This window comes from Silurus meridionalis, chromosome 8 (genome assembly GCF_014805685.1).
Source record: "Silurus meridionalis isolate SWU-2019-XX chromosome 8, ASM1480568v1, whole genome shotgun sequence".
Taxonomy (NCBI): domain Eukaryota; kingdom Metazoa; phylum Chordata; class Actinopteri; order Siluriformes; family Siluridae; genus Silurus; species Silurus meridionalis.
The window spans coordinates 12,521,688-12,538,863 of NC_060891.1; the positions used below are offsets into that span (position 1 = coordinate 12,521,688).

A 17,176-nucleotide genomic window follows, 5' to 3' on the forward strand; every position below is an offset into this window, starting at 1 on the left:
GTCTCATCTGACCACATGACTTTCTCCCATGACTCCTCTGGATCATCCAAATGGTCATTGGCAAACTTAATACGTGCCTGGACATGTGCTGGTTTAAGCAGGGGAACCTTCCGTGCCATGCATGATTTCAAACCATGACGTCTTAGTGTATTACTGGTCATTGACCAGCTCCTCCCGTGTAGTTCTGGGCTGATTTCTCACCTTCCTTAGGATCATTGAGACCCCACGAGGTGAGATCTTGCATGGAGCCCCAGTCCGAGGGAGATTGACAGTCATGTTTAGCTTCTTCAATTTTCTAATGATTGCTCCAACAGTGGACCTTTTTTCACCAAGCTGCTTGGCAATTTCCCCGTAGCCCTTTCCAGCCTTGTGGAGGTGTACAATTTTGTCTCTAGTGTCTTTGGACAGCTCTTTGGTCTTGGCCATGTTAGTAGTTGGATTCTTACTGATTGTATGGGGTGGACAGGTGTCTTTATGCAGCTAACAACCTCAAACAGGTGCATCTAATTTAGGATAATAAATGTAGTGTAGTTGGACATTTTAAATGCAGACTAACAGGTCTTTGAGGGTCAGAATTCTAGCTGATAGACAGGTGTTCAAATACTTATTTGCAGCTGTATCATACAAATAAATAGTTTAAAAATCATATATTGTAATTTCTGGATTTTTTTTTTTAGATTATGTCTCTCACAGTGGACATGCACCTACGATGACAATTTCAGACCCCTCCATGATTTCTAAGTGGGAGAACTTGCAAAATAGCAGGGTGTTCAAATACTTCTTTTCCTCACTGTATATATATAGTACAGAGCCAACACAAGGGGGTGGGGGAAAGTAGAAAAAACAGCACAGACACGAAACATGAAGTTTTTGAAAATGTAGGTTATTTTTTTATTTACACTATATACAAAAGTATTGGGAAATTTGATCTTTCGAGCCATATTGTTATTACAAAGCTGAAAGCACACAATTGTACAGGATGTCTTTGAATGCAGTAGCATTACATTTTTCCTTCACTTGAACTAGTAGACCCAAACATCTTACAGCACGACAATTCCTCTGTGCACAAAGCCAGCTTCATCAAGATATGCTAAGCATGAGTTGGAGTAAAAGCCAAACCTACTGAACAACTTTGGAATGAATGTGAACGCCGACTGCACCCCAGGCCTCCTCACCTCACCTGCCTACCTGACTTTACTAACACCCTTGTGCCTTGTGTCTGGATGGTTTGCTTCTCCAAACATTTAGCTGAAATACTTTGCTATGCCTCCTGTAAAACTTGCCAAAGTGTTGTTCTTTACAAGTTGAAAATGTATTTTGTGTGATCCAGTTCATCCCAGAGCAGTTCAATAGGATTTAGGTGCGGTAACTGGACAGGCAATTGTTTGCTCTCTAAATAATGGCTTTGGCTTATCGTCTTGTTGTACGGTGAAGTCGGTTCCATTGAGCTGCATTCCAGAGGGAATTGCATGGTGTTAAACTATCAAAATGAACCTTGGTATCCCAACCTTCCATGCTGCAAAACCCCAATTCATTAAGCTTCCATCTCTATGTTTGTCTATGTGAGACAGATGCTCTTCCTTGGAATGAAACCATACTGTTGCTCACAGATAGTCACCTCTTCTCTCAGCCTGGATTCCACTACTCTCTCCCATAACTTCATGGTGTGACTGATCAACTTTATTCCCCTGTAGTTACTGCAGGTCTGCACATCTCCCTTATTCTTAAAGATCAGTACCAGCACACTCCTTCTCCATTCCTCAGGCATCCTCTCACCTTTCAAAATCTTGTTGAACAACCTGGTTAATACCTCTACTGACCTCTCTCCTAAACATCTCCATGCTTCTACCAGTATGTCACCTGGTCCTACTTTCCAATCTTCATCCTCTTATTAGCTGCTCTCATTTCCTCCTTACTAATCCTATCCACTTCCTGCACGACGCTAGGCACGTTCTCGCACCAACATTTAATAAACAGTGGACGCCGATGTTTGAATTGACGCTTTTCTCTAGACAATATATTTTAAGCTGCATTTTAGCAACAGTGAACTCTAGGGTCACAACATACGATGGACACAGAATCTGCAGGAACACTGGTGCATTTTGAGGCATTTTTTCCTCAAAAAGCCAATATTAAATAAAAAAGGTTTTTTTTATTGTACCAAAAAGAGCAACACATCATTCAAATCTATAAAAGGGTCTACTCATATAAATAAAGACAGACACATAAATAAAACAACCTGAATCTCAGTAAATACCCAAACCAAATATTCTCTGATTATGTAATCCTTATGTAAGTTAGAAGACGTACAGTTTCTCTGGTATCACCTCATTAACTATCCATGTGGAAACATAACGAAGGTTCCGTTTGGTGTCCTGATGATTTAGGTAATTTAAAACACCATAATTACATTAAAACATTTACAAGTATATTTGGTCTTTATGCCCTAGGTATGGTTTTACTAATAATAAACATGCATTTGCATAAAGCATCCATATTGGTCCATGCCCATGTTAGAGTATTAAAAACTTGAAAAGTATTCGTTTAAGGTACATTTAGAACAGATAAAAATGTGTGATTATGTTGAACGAGTTAACTCATGACAATCATGCCATTAATAGTGATACTTTAATCGAGTGACAGCCCTAATATCCATATGTATAATTGGTCAAAATGGACCAAATTATATAAATTTTATAGAATTTTTTTTTTAAATTTTATATAAATTTATATATATACACAGGACTTTCGGTTCGGTACAAATGTTCCGAAGGCAATCCTTTTAAATTGAGGAACATGAAGATGCATCTCAGTAAATTAGAATATCGTGGAAAAGTTCATTTATTTCATTAATTCAATTTTACACACAGACTCAAGTAGTTTAAGTCTTTGGTTCTTTTAATTTTGATCATTTTGGCTCACATTTAACAAAAACTTACAAATTCTCAATCTCAAAATACTTTATGAGACCAATAAAAAAACATTTTTTTAGTAAATTGTTGGCCTTTTGGAAAGTATGTTCATTTACTGTATATTGCTCCTTTTGCTTCAAATACTGCCTCAATTCGGCATGGCATGGAGGTGATCAGTCTGTGGCACTGCTGAGGTGGTCTCAAAGCCCAGGTTTCTTTAGCTCATCTGCATTTTTTGGTCTATTGTTTCTCATTTTCCTATTGCCAATAATATAATTGACAAAATTCAGAGCTGGTGAGTTTGCTGGCCAGTCAAGCACATCAACACCATGGTCAATATATTTATTAATTATTTATCTTTTTTTAACTATTTCTGGGGTATTTGGTTTACCAAAGATTTCACTGACAAAAGGTCTCACACATTCAAAAAATATCCTGTAAAGCAATATGTATTCTTCTCCAGTAGTCCTTAATAAAATAGCAGCCCCGGAAAAAAAGGTAATGGCGTGCTTTTTTTGTTTTCCACAGTTTCTCCAACCTACAAGAAACATCATCCTACCATGGTGTGCATTCTGAGAGGGTGCAATAAAATATCAAGTTTTTCAAGCCAAACTCTCTCTATCTCTGTGATTTGGAGCATTGCTTTCATTGATTCCACCATATTATTGTCTATTCTTCCTCTGTTAGAATCATCCCTCCTTCCTTTTCCTGTTTCACATGACAATTTTGATAATATTTTGGAAAATAATGAACTAGGAAGCAGGTGAAAAGAAAGAAAAAAAAAAAACAGTGGCCAGAAGTAAAAAACATAATACCGAGTTACGGAGGTCATTTTGTGCTGTTGGTTCACTTTTTTTTTATACTTAATGAGATAAACAGCAGTCATTAAAATGTATAAAAATGACTTAAGTCTAAACAAATGGTCTCATGTTCCTGGGTGTGTGTTATTGTAATTAACACTATACTTTTTGCAGGACGGACCTGGGTTTAATACTACTAGATGCTTAGGCCCTATGCTTTCTAAAGTAGTACTACAGAGTACTGCAGGTTTGTCTTCTTATATATTAAGAATATATGTTATAAATTATATAAAGTTATAAAACATGAGATTAAAAAATGTTGTGCTGCATTCTAAAACACAGGAAGGCGTGGACCCCAAGAAGCTTTGGCTTCCCAGTTGGCGCAGCCACTCTGACTGTGGGTATCGATGTTGCTGCTAATGAGAATGAAGTCCTGGGCAAAGTTTTCGGCTCAAGATTTGGTGGAGAAAATCCTGAGATGCTGAATCTATCTATGTGACCTGGATAATTATACATTTATCCGTGCAGCTAATGCTGATCAGTGTATATGTGATTGTGTTATTAGGCCAGAAGTATGGTAAGAGATTCTCATTTTGTAAACGAGACTGTGATGTGCTTACAGGATGGTGTCCTCGCTAGTCCAGTAGAGGGCAATATTGGAGCAGTGTTTGCTGTTGGTTCTCTTTCAAACCTCCGTTTGGTATCTCACTATGGGAATCGCCTTGGGCGTGACCAATCCTGTAAGCACCAATCACACCACGTCTGTTGGTTGGCAGACCAATCATGACAGTGATGCAGGAGTCACGCCTCCCTATAGACACAGCTGCTGATGGTCCCTGCCTCATTCTTGTTCTCTTCTCCATGAAGATCCCTTTTATTTGGAAGCTATCCTCAGCAGTTCCTCTCAAGGGTGGCTGCTAAAATGTTCACAGACGAGCCGTTGAGGTACGTCTCCGAGCGCGGGTGCTTCTTTTTGAGGGAAATATTTACTGTTATGGTGAATATTCTTCTTCTGCTTGTTCTTTTTTCACCTCACATTGTGGGGTAAGGAAGAATAATCGCGCCAAGACCCGATTTCGAGAGCCATGTTGTGGTGATCTCGTTTATCTCCCGGTGTTCGCATCTCTGTTATGGCGACTGCGAGCCCATCCAGTTGCATGGCGGTGGGGAAAGATCTCTCACGACCATGTGCATGCTGGTCTATTATATGATCCAAATACTCTCATTCCCTGTGCATAGCGTGTTTGGGAGTTAGACACGCACAGGCTGTGCTCACTAATCCCGAGTGCTGCCCAAACTAATCTCGTTTCCCGTTAAGGGTTCTAGAGCGGTGAATGCGAGTCGTATTCGCAAATAAAGGAGACCCATGTCTCTCTCCGCCACCCACGGAGAGGGACAAGGCTGCTTCTAAGGCACGGTGTAGATTGGGAGAGTTGATGGATGAAGTGTCTCCTGACCTTACTCCACTCTTGGATTTAAACCCTATGAAGACAAAAAATGGACAAAAAAGAGAAGGAAGAAGATGATGAGGTTGCTCGTCTTTTGGAGGAAGTTTTGGAGGAAGACGAGGAGGATGCTTTTCTACCTCCCAATCTTCCTTCCAGGCCTGGAAGTGCTATGGGCCCTTTCCCTATGCCAGGTGAGCATGACCTCAATGAGATGTGTGGGAGAGCAACCAAAAAGCTCTCTATCGACTGACCATCTCAACAAGTGCACCAGGGCACTGAGAGGAATTTATATCATGGGAAGAGGCTGCGCTTCCCCAGTTAAGCAGCTGATTCCAGCCTTCCCTGCATGTGTCGCAGAAATGCAGCGTTTTTGGGACAAACCCTTTTCACATAGAGTACCTGTTAAGGGTTTCACTAGACTAAAGGTTCACAGTATGAAGGATTTGGGGATGTCCGCCCCCCGGTGGAGTTTCTTGATGCCCCAGTAGAGTTGAAAGGCCTTTTAGGGGCTGTGGTGTCAAATATTCGCAAGCAGTGCGACCTACGAAGGATGGGGAAGCATTTGAAGCATGCTTTCCCAGAAAGCCTGCTGCCCACCACCCGAACTAATGCGTCACAGCCAGGGTTCAGGGCCCCTAAGCCCCCCAACCCAGCAGTCAATGCAGATGGAGGCTCGCCAAAAACACCCCCTAACCCTTAGCAAAGAAAAAAAACGGGCAACCTAACCTGTGGTCTGATTTTGAGTCAAAAGGGGGGCTACAGCACTCACGGAGTCTCTGTAGCACTCCTCTACTTAGCACAGGAGTCTTGTAATCCCCCTCTAGCGAAGAAGTGTTGGGCAGTGAGTCAAGAACAATGTTCAGAAAAGGGAGGTTCTCCGGGTTGGAGTGTTGGCACCAGTTCACCCCGTGCCCAAATTGTTACTACTCCCCTCTCCACAAGCGGGGATATTCAAGAGAGAGGTCAGAAGGTTCTGCAATTGTTCTCTTTTTCAAGTATAAAAATGTGTTCTGTGCATCCAGACAGCCAGCCGAGGGCACAGACGTGTAAAAAACAAACAAAAACACACAGCTCCACCGCTAGATGGCGCCACCATGTCGTCTGTGAGCGGGAGCTGCTGCAATACAATGTCGTCGGCAATTCGCTGTAAGAACTGCACTCTCCAACAGTGTGACAGGGTCAGCAGAAGCAGAAGGGGAATCGGCTAAAATTTTAGAGGACGAAATAATTAGATCGGTAGCGCGGGAGGTCAACAGCACGGTTTTTACTCCCGGTACGTTCACGAAAAAAAAGGGGGGGGGGGTGCGTCTCCATCCCTTTCTGGATTTACCGAACCTCAACAAACACCTCAGAACAAGTACAAGTTCAAAATGCTCAAATTAAAAGCATTATACAGTGTTACTCGTCCCATAGACTGGTTTACATCAGTAGATCTGAAGGATGCTTACTTTCACCTAAGTATTTACCCGGCACACAGGAAATTACTCAGGTTTGTCTATCGGGGTACAGCCTGCGAATTTTTAACAGTTCCGTTTAGACTGGCACTAGCCCCAAGGATCTCTACCAAATGTGCAGAGGCTGCACTGAGAACAGCGGGTCTTAAAGTGTCAGCATATTTGGACAAATGCTTGTATCTCACCTGAAAGGCTTAGGCTTCTGAATAAACAAGACAATAAAAGCTGCTTGGTGCCCATGCAGGAAATAATCTACCTGGGTCTCAGGCAGAACTCAGACCAATATCAGGCTTTTCTGTCAGAGGAGCACATCAGGTCGATTTGTGGTTGTCGCTCCCTCCTCCAGAGAGGGAAGAGAATCCCATTCAGAGTTTCAGTGCACAGTTTCAGTGCTGGGTAGCGGCACACTTATGTCCGAAGCGCCACCTCAACCGCAAAGTGGTAGTTTAATCACTTTGCTTGCATGCTCTCGCCAGTGGAGAAATGGCCCGTCTCGCTACAGAACACGCACATAAACATCCTCGAACTGTTAACGGTGTTTCTAGCTTTGAAACATTTTGTGCAGTTTCTCCAGTCAGCACAAACGAAGCACAACACGACGGCGGGGGCATGTATAAATCGCCAGGGCGAAATACGTTCTCCTTGACTTCAAAGTCTAGCACGAGAACTCATGGTGTTGGGCATGAATGAATCATTACAGTCGACTCATGTCCTGGGAGTAATGAATGCGGTAGCAGATCTCTTGTCCAGAGGAAATCCCCTGTACGGGGAAGGACCTGTTATGGGAGAAGAATGTGGTCCCTCAGTAATACTGATACTCTGAACTGGCTAGGGAAGTTGTGGCTGAGAGAGATAATCCAGCTCCTGCCCGATCGGCCCTGGCCTCTCCCGTTCCGCAGGGATCTCCTTTCGCAAGCAAGCGGAGAGATTTTTCACCTGCCACCTGAACAAAGTGGCTCTCTGGGTCCGGCCTCTGAGAAGTGGAATTTAATTGTCAGGTTTGCCTCCAAGGGTGATTGAGACGAATCAGAATGCGAGAGCAGCTTTGACTCGCTCTGCATATAAGAGGAAATGGAATATATTTGAGCTATGGTGCGCCCAAAGGCAGATTGTCCCCTTTCACTGTTCTGTGGCAGATGTGTTATGCTTTCTGCAAGAACTTTTGATAAGGGCTTGCAAAAAGGGCTTTTTGCCAGTGCAGCCGCCACCACCACTATCATCATCAGCCATCGCAGCTAATGAAGGTCCTGCTGCGGCAGAAAACGTCTATTATTTTGACACATTTTGAAGGGCCTGTTTCTTTTTTCACACAATTTCCTTACACCTCTTTCATTTCTTCTCCATCTCTTTCTGACTATTATGACAGATACACAGTCACACAGAGCCCAAGAGGGGAGTTCTTTAAAGATGTGATTGGGTGAGCCCAATGTCAATTAAGAAAAGAACCAATGGGCTGCTGATTAAATGTCTCATGGGGATGGTCTGACTGTTGGAAAAAATCCTACGCCAACCACCGCAAAGAAACCAGCCCAATCAATTCATTAAGCAGAAACAAAGAATAGGCTGATAAAAGTTTTATGGGTTGATCAGACAAAAACAGTATGAGATGTATCATCCCAAAAAGTATGCCAAACCAGGGGGAAAATGCCGTTTGCCAGATGGCAGCAAAAATCTTCACAAATGACCTGGTGAAGGTGTGGCAATCAAAAATTCGTATTCGTATAAACAGATATGCTGGAGGTTTTAATGTGTTAATTATATATCTTTTTTATTAAAACAAAACAGGTTACATGACCATTAGTAATATAGAAATGATAAGAGCTTTTAGAAAGCTTTTTGTTGTTCAGTTAACATAGTTTGTTGCATTTTTTCTAATGTTTGTACGTGTTCTAATCTTTGGACAACATCTGATTTGGTATCTGTATATTTTAGATTTGGATAAATATTTGCACTTACTTGCAAACAGCTAGAGAGAAAATGAACATCCAGTGTTTCATCTTGTCTGTTATGTTGTTTTTTTTTTTAAATATATATGCGCTACCTACCATTTGGGGAGACTTATTTTTTAAACACATTATTGTACTAAAGAGACAATGGCCAGCTAAATTACCTGAATTACCATAGGGGCTGCGGGGGTGTGTCCAAAATTCACGGATTTTCGGAACTTGTGGGGGTTACGGTCTAAGACCATTTTGGACACACCCCCAGTTTCCCCTGTATGTGTGTGTATATATATATATATTATATATATATATATATTTTGCCTGTTGGCTGTCATTATGCCAACATCTTTTGAGTATAATACTAGGCAGCTATTACTGTCGATTTTCCTGTACACTACAGACTGCAACACTTCATTTCTTTTCCCCATGGTGCTCTATAAGGAATTTAATAATATAGTAGTATAATAATATAAAACGCATGTTTTTGTACTTTGCTGGAATGAGTTTGCTTGAATCAGGCAACCATAAACAAAAACAGGTATATTTTTGAAAAGTAAGTTTATTGCACTATGAAACTACCATCCAAAACCCATCACTCCCTTTGTTTTTTTTTTTTTTTTTTTTTTTTTAAGTTTACACAATTCTGTGAGCAGAAAGTCTTCTAGTTCCAAGAAACATTTTATTTGTCATTCTGATCTTCTATTATTACAGAATTAGTTATTCAAATGTAAACCAATGTCAGTTCTTAGCCTGAACAAAAGGAGGACACTGGCCAGTCACAATTTAGACCTTTATAAAAACTAGGAAAGTACATACTTAGTAACCAAGTAGGATCCTGTGTTTGATGTCGGATGGCCAGTGTCCACCTTCACAACTAGTTTTCAAGTCATCTTGTCAATTAACTAGTGTACTTGCATCATATATCAGTTAAAAAAAAAGTGCTAAATATACCAGTAAGAAGTTATAATAATAATAATAATAATAAAGCTGTTATTTTGATACAGAGAGAAAGCCAAGGTATACCTGTCAACACTTACTGAACAATAGTAATGCCTGTTTACGAGAATATTCAGAAGAAATTTAGAAAATTCCACCCAACTCAGTAAAGCTGACAAAAACCACTAACGACCCAAACAACTGACATTTTAAAATACCTTTACAGTTAGTACGTCATCAGTCACTGCTCTGAAATATGAATGTATTCTGATCTTCCCATCACCATCAGCAAAAAAATAAAGGTCCTCTGCACCCCACTGCAATTGTGTAATGAAAATTATAATTAATGCAAAAAAGGACAGGGAAGTGATGCCTACTGACCCCAAAATCCTGAAAGGGAAGAAAAAATTATATTATATATATATATATATATATATATATATATATATATATATATATATATATATATATATATATATATATATAAAAATTTTGTTGTTCACACACACACACACACACACACACCAAAGAGCAGCCAAACATTGTATTAGGCATGGATCATTTCAAGAGCCTAAAATCTCACACATATAACCAGAATAGACCTTTGAATCTGGGACTCACTTGTTCAGCAGAGTCCCTAAAGTGCGGAATCGCAGACAGATAAAACGACAGAGGGACTGAGCAGCATTTGTTCATTAAACAAGTGCGTACAATTAATTTGAACTTATCCTTAAGAAAAATGACTAACCATAGAACCAAACATAAATCTCATGAAGTATTTCTATTGAATGCGATACCTTACGCTGACTTGTTCGACGTGCAATTTATTAATACGATAAAGAGCATGACAATCAGGCCAGTCTGTGCCTTTAAAGGCATTGCATGTGCGTTGTGCGTATTTAAACGCGACACTGTGGAATAACAGAGAACAGTTTTTTCGACTTCGTTGCTGCAGGTTATAAGGCACAACCTCGAATGTTAGAAGGGGGGAAGTGTCATGTAAGACACTCATTCACAGTTCAGTAAGTCGACTGCTATCCCGAAAAAAATAAAAAATAAAAAAATAAAAAGAATGTCCAATGAGCTACTCTGAACTCTTTTTAAACGGCATTAAGGCACAGAGTTCACAATAACATGAATGTTAAATGTTACGTGTCCCTTTTTTTTGTATTTACCGATGTGATTATTCGACTCGGTTTCCCTGTACACAGTGCTGCTGTCAGAGCATCACTAAAGTAACAAAGGTCCTGTTTGATCTAATACTGTTAACAGAAAATTAGGGGAAATTTAGGTTCTGTTTTCAGTTAAAAGTACAGTGAGAGATGAAGGTCTTGTCCAGCATAAATGAGCATTTAGGTTAAACATAGGTGTAAGAGATCAAACTTGTGCATTGTAAATGGGGTGAGGGTTTTTGGAAGCAAAGCAGGAGAGACTGCTGTTCAACTGCAACACCTCAGCCCTCCTGCAGAGCCACTTCTGTTGTTCATGTCAACGTTTTCATTGGTCGGCTCCTTTCCAGGGGTCTGAAAGGAAGATTAAAGCATAGTTTTGTTACTGTGGTAAAGCCACAATTTAAGACCTTATGTCGAGGTATAACATCAGCTGGAATCTAATGACAATTTTGAAAAGAAACACGTTCATCATGTGTGTTCACCCCATGTGTCTTTGGAAAAACAGCCAGACTATTATTCTACACACTTTTTAATAACATGCCTAGCACGCTATGTGGCCAAAGGTTTGTGGACACTCGACAATCACACCTACATGTGGGCCTCTAAAGTACAAAAGTTGAAAGCACATAATTGTATAGGATGCCTTTATATGCTGTACATTATAATTTCACTGGAACTAAAGAGCCCAAACATGCTCCAGCATGACATCGTCCCAGTGCGCAAAACAAGGGCCATCAGACAAACTTTAACAGAGCTCTGCCCATTGAACACCCCAAGTCAAGTCAAGATGATTCAGTACACAGTGAAATGAGATAGCGTTCCTCCAGAACCCTGGTGCTACATCACACAACATAGAACCACATAACAGAACACAGAGCTAAGGATTAAATTAAGTTGTCTTTGCCACATAAAGTGCAACCTGGTGCAAACAGTGCTAGATAAAGAAAGTGCAAACAAACAACACAAAACAGTGTGGCAGTGTAATTGTATACATGAACACAATGTTGTGCAAAACAGCAATAGCAGCAATCGAGAGATGCAGAACAGCATGTGAACAGTATATTATGATTACCGTAATTCCGGACTATAAAGCGCACCCTTATATAAGCCGCACCCACTGAATTTTACAAATATCTTTATTTTTAACATAAATAAGCCACGCCTGTGTATAAGCCTACACTAAACTAATGAACTAAAACTAATTAACTTTACACAGGCTTTACCGAAAGACAGTGTCTGTTACACGGTGTAACGGGTGAAATATGTCGTGGCTCCTTTAAGAGCAGAGCAGTATTTTGGGAATAGCACGTCACTGCATTCTTCCGGTATTACTGCGTGTGTGTGTGTGTGTGTGTGTGTGTGTGTGTGTGTGTGTGAGACTGAGGATTATGTGCTCATTATTTTCGGATGCTCATTTCTAAGTTTCTTTGACTAACCCATAACACTGTTGCCAAGAAAAATAAAAAAGCACTCGTTTTGGAAATCTGTCTGTGCTTATATGATTTCTGTTGCAACTGGAGTTAGCGAGCTCTCCCTGACCCTGACTCAACGTGTTACAACGGCTTGTATCTAAACATTAGCCTACCAAGTAAGTCATTGTTCACTGTCTTCCTCCTTCCTTTCACAACTACTGTATTTCTCTCGAGAGTTTATCTTTTGGCATCGGCGTGCGTAAAAATTAACACCGGTGGAAGTTTTTCTCGATGCTGTGCAGCTCAGAACACAAGTGCGTTTTTTTTGTTTCCGTTCGGAAAGTGCATTGGTCTAATGTTATGGGGTTCAGTTTTTTGGCTTGAAGTTGTAAAACCGGGAAAACCCCAGGAAAAATCCATAAATTAGCCGCTTCGTTGTTTAAGCCGCGTGGTTCAAAACGTGGGAAAAAAGTAGCGGCTTATAGTCCGAAAAATACAGTAATAAAATATGGGTGGTTTAGAAGACAAGGATATGTTTAAAGTGAAATAAGTATTAAATGTGGGTTGAGTTCAGGTTGTAATAGTTCAGTAACATGGGGTTGAGTGAGAGAGTGTGTTTGTGTGTAAGTTTTGTACAGTTCAGTTCTGTATGTTGAGGAGTCTGATGGCACCTGTATGATGATCTAGAACACTGGCAGGTGTCCCCAAATAGATACACTATATAAGCAAAAGTATTGGAACACCTGCCTTTTTAGCCATATGTGCTCTTCCCCAAACTGTTAACACAAAATTGGAGGCGCACAACTGTATAGGACGTTTATTAAAGCAGAAGCATTACATTTCCAAACCTGTTCCAGCATGACAAGGCCCCTGTACACAAAGGTATATGAAGATGTGGTTTATGTGAGATAGAGAGGAGGATCTTGAGTTGACTCATATACCTCAACCATATTGGAACACCTTTAATGAATTGAAGACTGACTGCACCCTGTGCCTCCTCATTAGTATCTGACTTTACTAAAACCCTTGTGGCTAAATGAGCACAAATCTCCACATGCACACTCCAAAATCTAGTGGAACGTCTTTCCAGAAAATGGGGACTAAATGTGGAATAGGATGTTAAAAAGCACATATGAATCTTATGTGTCAACAAATTTCCATAACCATCATATCACTGCGTAACTCACTAATGCTGTTGTGGCTGAATGAGCAAATTCCCAAATCCATGCTCCAATATCTGGTGGCAATTCTTCCCACAAGAGTGGAAATTATTACAACAGAAAAGATGAATACAATTTTAGATGTGTTCCCCCCCCCCCAAAAAAAAAAAAAAACTTAAACAAAAAAAAAACACATATGGATATTAAGTGCCCACAAACTTCTCATCATTCATATATATATATAAAAATAAATATAATTTTCACAGCCTATAGTTTCTTGGATTTACCTTTTGCAAAATGTCCTGAGCAAGCATCAGAAAAGCTTTTTCAATGTTGATGTTCGCTTTTGCACTCGTTTCAAAGAAGCGGATGTTGTGTTCGGAGGCAATCTGAAAACAAACAATGAAAACGACGTGATTACGCAAGTCTGAACCGAATGCCACTCAAAACTCATATCGAGCCATTAAGCCTGCATTCTATATTCATCTTTCAGCTGTTCTAGGTGTAGCGTAAACTCAGGAAAAAAAAAAAGGAACAGATTTACTTGTTCTCCTTTTGCTTTAGGGACCACACGCATGTCTTCCATATCACACTTGTTACCGAGCAGCATTCTTTCCACGTCCTCGTTTGCATGCTAGAAGAATAAATAAGATACACATTAAAAGAAAAAAAAAACACACTTTTGTGAATTCTAGCAATATCAAAACATAATCTGCTCTGACATACAAGACATACCCTGTAACATTTTTGCTTACAGAAACAAAGATTTTACACCTGTACTGCCTCTAAACCTCATCACCTAATAGTTTCTAATGCATTCATCGTACTGTAAAGTTTTCATTTTGCAGTTTTAGATTCACTGATAGAAAAGCAACCTTTGTAGATTCTCAGCCTAAAATACAGAGAGAGTCACAGGAGAGTTATGAACCAATATTTATAATGCTTTTCAGTGCATATATACTTGACATATATTTGACAATTACTAATATCTGCCATTTAAAATAAACAGAAGCCCCCTAGCAAAGCATGGTCATGCTTTCTGGGAAAAAAAAAAAAAACTAAATGGTTTCCACGCTCAAGGTATGTACTTTAGCGTATGTATATGTCCAGTAACACAGGGATAATATTTCAGTCTGCAGTTCTAGTTAGTTCATGCTGTTTTACATTGCACCTTGTTTCTGAAGGAACAAAGTTTCGTTTTACTGTGTACTGTACATGGCCCAATATACTGTGCCCTGATGTGCCTTCTGCTTCAGTCCTTCTGATATGCAATCATTTGGGGCTGAAACAATTCCTCGAGTAACACGAATAATCCAAATACAAAAAAATCATTGAGGCAAATTATTTGCCTTAAATCTTCGTTTACTCAAGTTAAATACACACAAAGCACCGCGTTTCCACACGGAGCATTTTTACTGATGCACCACCCGCTAAACTCTGGAGCGCTTTGGACAGGAAACACAGAGGACGCTGCAGAATAAAACTAATAATTGAGGAACAGGAAATGGGCGAGGAGAACATTGATATAAAATCCTGTTTCCGTCACACAGAGTTTATCACAATTCCGAGTTTATTTCTCAAAATTCCACCTTTTTTGCCAATCAGGCAGCGTCACTCCCTCTGTAGTGCCAGAATGCTTTACATATTAAAAGTGAAATGGGTTACAATCAATAGAATCGCATGGTATTAAACTGAGCCTCCGGATCCTGGAGAGAACTCTGTCTCACAATCAGCTCTGGAGGAGACGGAACAAGACAGATGAAGCAGGCCAAAGAAAATGACAAAGTTTCCAAAGTTTGGAATGATTTTGAACTAAAAATAATAAGTAATAAGTAATAAGGCAATCAAATGCACTAAATGGGCTTAGTTTTCACTAATTGTATGCAATATTCTTGCATACAATTTCAGCAATATTTTTTTTTTTTCTAAAAAGGAAAACAAATTACTTGTTCATTTAAGGAGACCTGTTTTATTTTCTCTTGGATGTTTAGTATTGCGCTTTAATAAAGAAGAAACTACTTATCCGATTACCCGATTAATCGTTGCAATATTCGGTAGAATACTCGATTAATAAAATAATCGCTAGCTGCAGCACTACAATGATCTTCACAGTCTGGAAAATACTTCATGAAATGTAATATGTGAGCATGACTACAGTGACAAAGCCAGACAATAGGGGTTTGTCACCGGTCAAAAGTAGGCGGTCACCTACGCAACAGCATCACCTAGTGGTGTGTAAATGTAACATCCACCCTGCTGTCAGCTGGGATAAAATGGTTCATTTCGGTCTGTCAATTAGGTGATTTTTCTATCGTGACTATTGAGTTTTGTGTTTGTTTTAAAGAAAGAAGCATGAAAATATATCACGTGTGTACGTAGCATAACCTTATCTTATTGATGTGTTATAAAAATAACATGGCTGATAATGCAATGCATAATGCATAGAAAGTCACTAGAGGAAGAACATCCTGAGGCATTCTGAGGTTTATGTAAACATCAATGACATTATTTGAAATGACAAAGCAGACATTTAAAGAAGACATTTTACAAGCGTTATGTCATTGCTTTAGGAATGTAATCAGCGTCATGATTCGCAAACATTAAGCATGTGCACTGGTAATTCTCGCCGATCAACCTTCATGCCGCACTACAATCCATAGAAGATTTTCTCAATTAATGTCGCACCTCCTCGATGTTTCGCAGCCATTTGCTGATATTCTCGAAGCTTTTGGCGTTGGTAATGTCATAAACCAGCAGGATCCCCATGGCTCCTCTGTAGTAAGAGGTTGTGATGGTGTGAAAACGCTCCTGTCCAGCTGTATCCCTGAAATAGGAGAAAGTGACATTGACGTATGATTATGATTTGATCAAAGAGAGTTTTGATGGTTTTTGTTTTGTTCTGTTGTTGATCACCTGATCAAGAAAACATACCATATTTGAAGTTTGATCCTCTTGCCATTTAGCTCAACAGTCTTGATTTTGAAATCTATTCCTGCAAAGTTAGATGTTATAAATGTTACTACACAAACCTGACAAGTGAGCTTTGATTTAATGAAGTGATTATAAACAATGGATAAAAAGAATTCTTTGCTTTGGGGTTCTTCAGATCAGACATTTAACAGACAGGCGACAGGTACTGCATTAGGTTGTATGCTGCCTAAATATATATTGATCCTTACCGATTGTTGAGATAAACGTGGTGTTGAACGCGTCATCCGAAAAGCGAAACAACACACATGTCTTGCCAACTCCTGAATCTCCAATGAGCAGGAGCTTGAACAGTAAATCATAGGTCTTCTTGGCCATTTCACATGGAACTACAGAGCGGACACTCCTTCAGTGAGCTAATCCAAGTGGAAATCAAGCGGGCCACCTTTTCTGAGCCTCGAATCCAAATCAGTAACTTCACCAAGAGCAACTCATACTAACTAACTAACTTTACTGACAAATACACTTAGCGCGGTGTTCGCCTCCTAACTGTCAAAGTTACTTAGCTGCACTAGCCGCTAGCTAGTAGCTTCCACAGGGTCACTTACTTAGCAAGACGGAAGGAACTCGCTAGTTAGCATACCTACTCGCCTTTAACAAAAGAGCACAGCGAGATTTTGTCGAACGGAAACACGACGAACGTATTTTTTATGGGAAATCACTAAAACCAGCGATTTACACCGAAAACAGTTACGCCTTCACGGAACTCTATTCAACGCGGAAAAAAAAAAGACACAACTGCGCATGCGCAGACGCTATTAGCCAGCAGTGTCACTAAACCCGATCCGTGTTCTGCCCAATTCACACTGCGCATGTGCATTATAGCTGCACATGCGTATACTACAGTATCTGATTACAATTTAACAAGAAAAGGCGATTTGCATCGCGCATGCGCGTCTTCTGAAAAAAAAAGTTTTAAATGTTATTCATTTAAGGTACCTTTAGAACAAA

The 17,176-nt window shown here is 39.9% G+C and overlaps 1 protein-coding gene across 1 annotated transcript; it reads right to left on the reverse strand.

Annotated features, from left to right (window-relative positions):
• Window positions 1–9,216: 9,216 nt before the first annotated feature.
• LOC124389964 (ras-related protein Rab-10-like) lies at window positions 9,217–17,004 on the reverse strand. The gene is made up of 6 exons (XM_046855596.1): window positions 16,417–17,004; window positions 16,169–16,229; window positions 15,923–16,061; window positions 13,782–13,871; window positions 13,525–13,626; window positions 9,217–11,016 (listed from the first exon to the last, which is right to left on the reverse strand). Exons 1-6 carry the CDS (start codon window positions 16,541–16,543, stop codon window positions 10,933–10,935), a joined length of 603 nt encoding a protein of 200 aa, XP_046711552.1. The 5' UTR covers window positions 16,544–17,004; the 3' UTR covers window positions 9,217–10,932.
• Window positions 17,005–17,176: the final 172 nt, after the last annotated feature.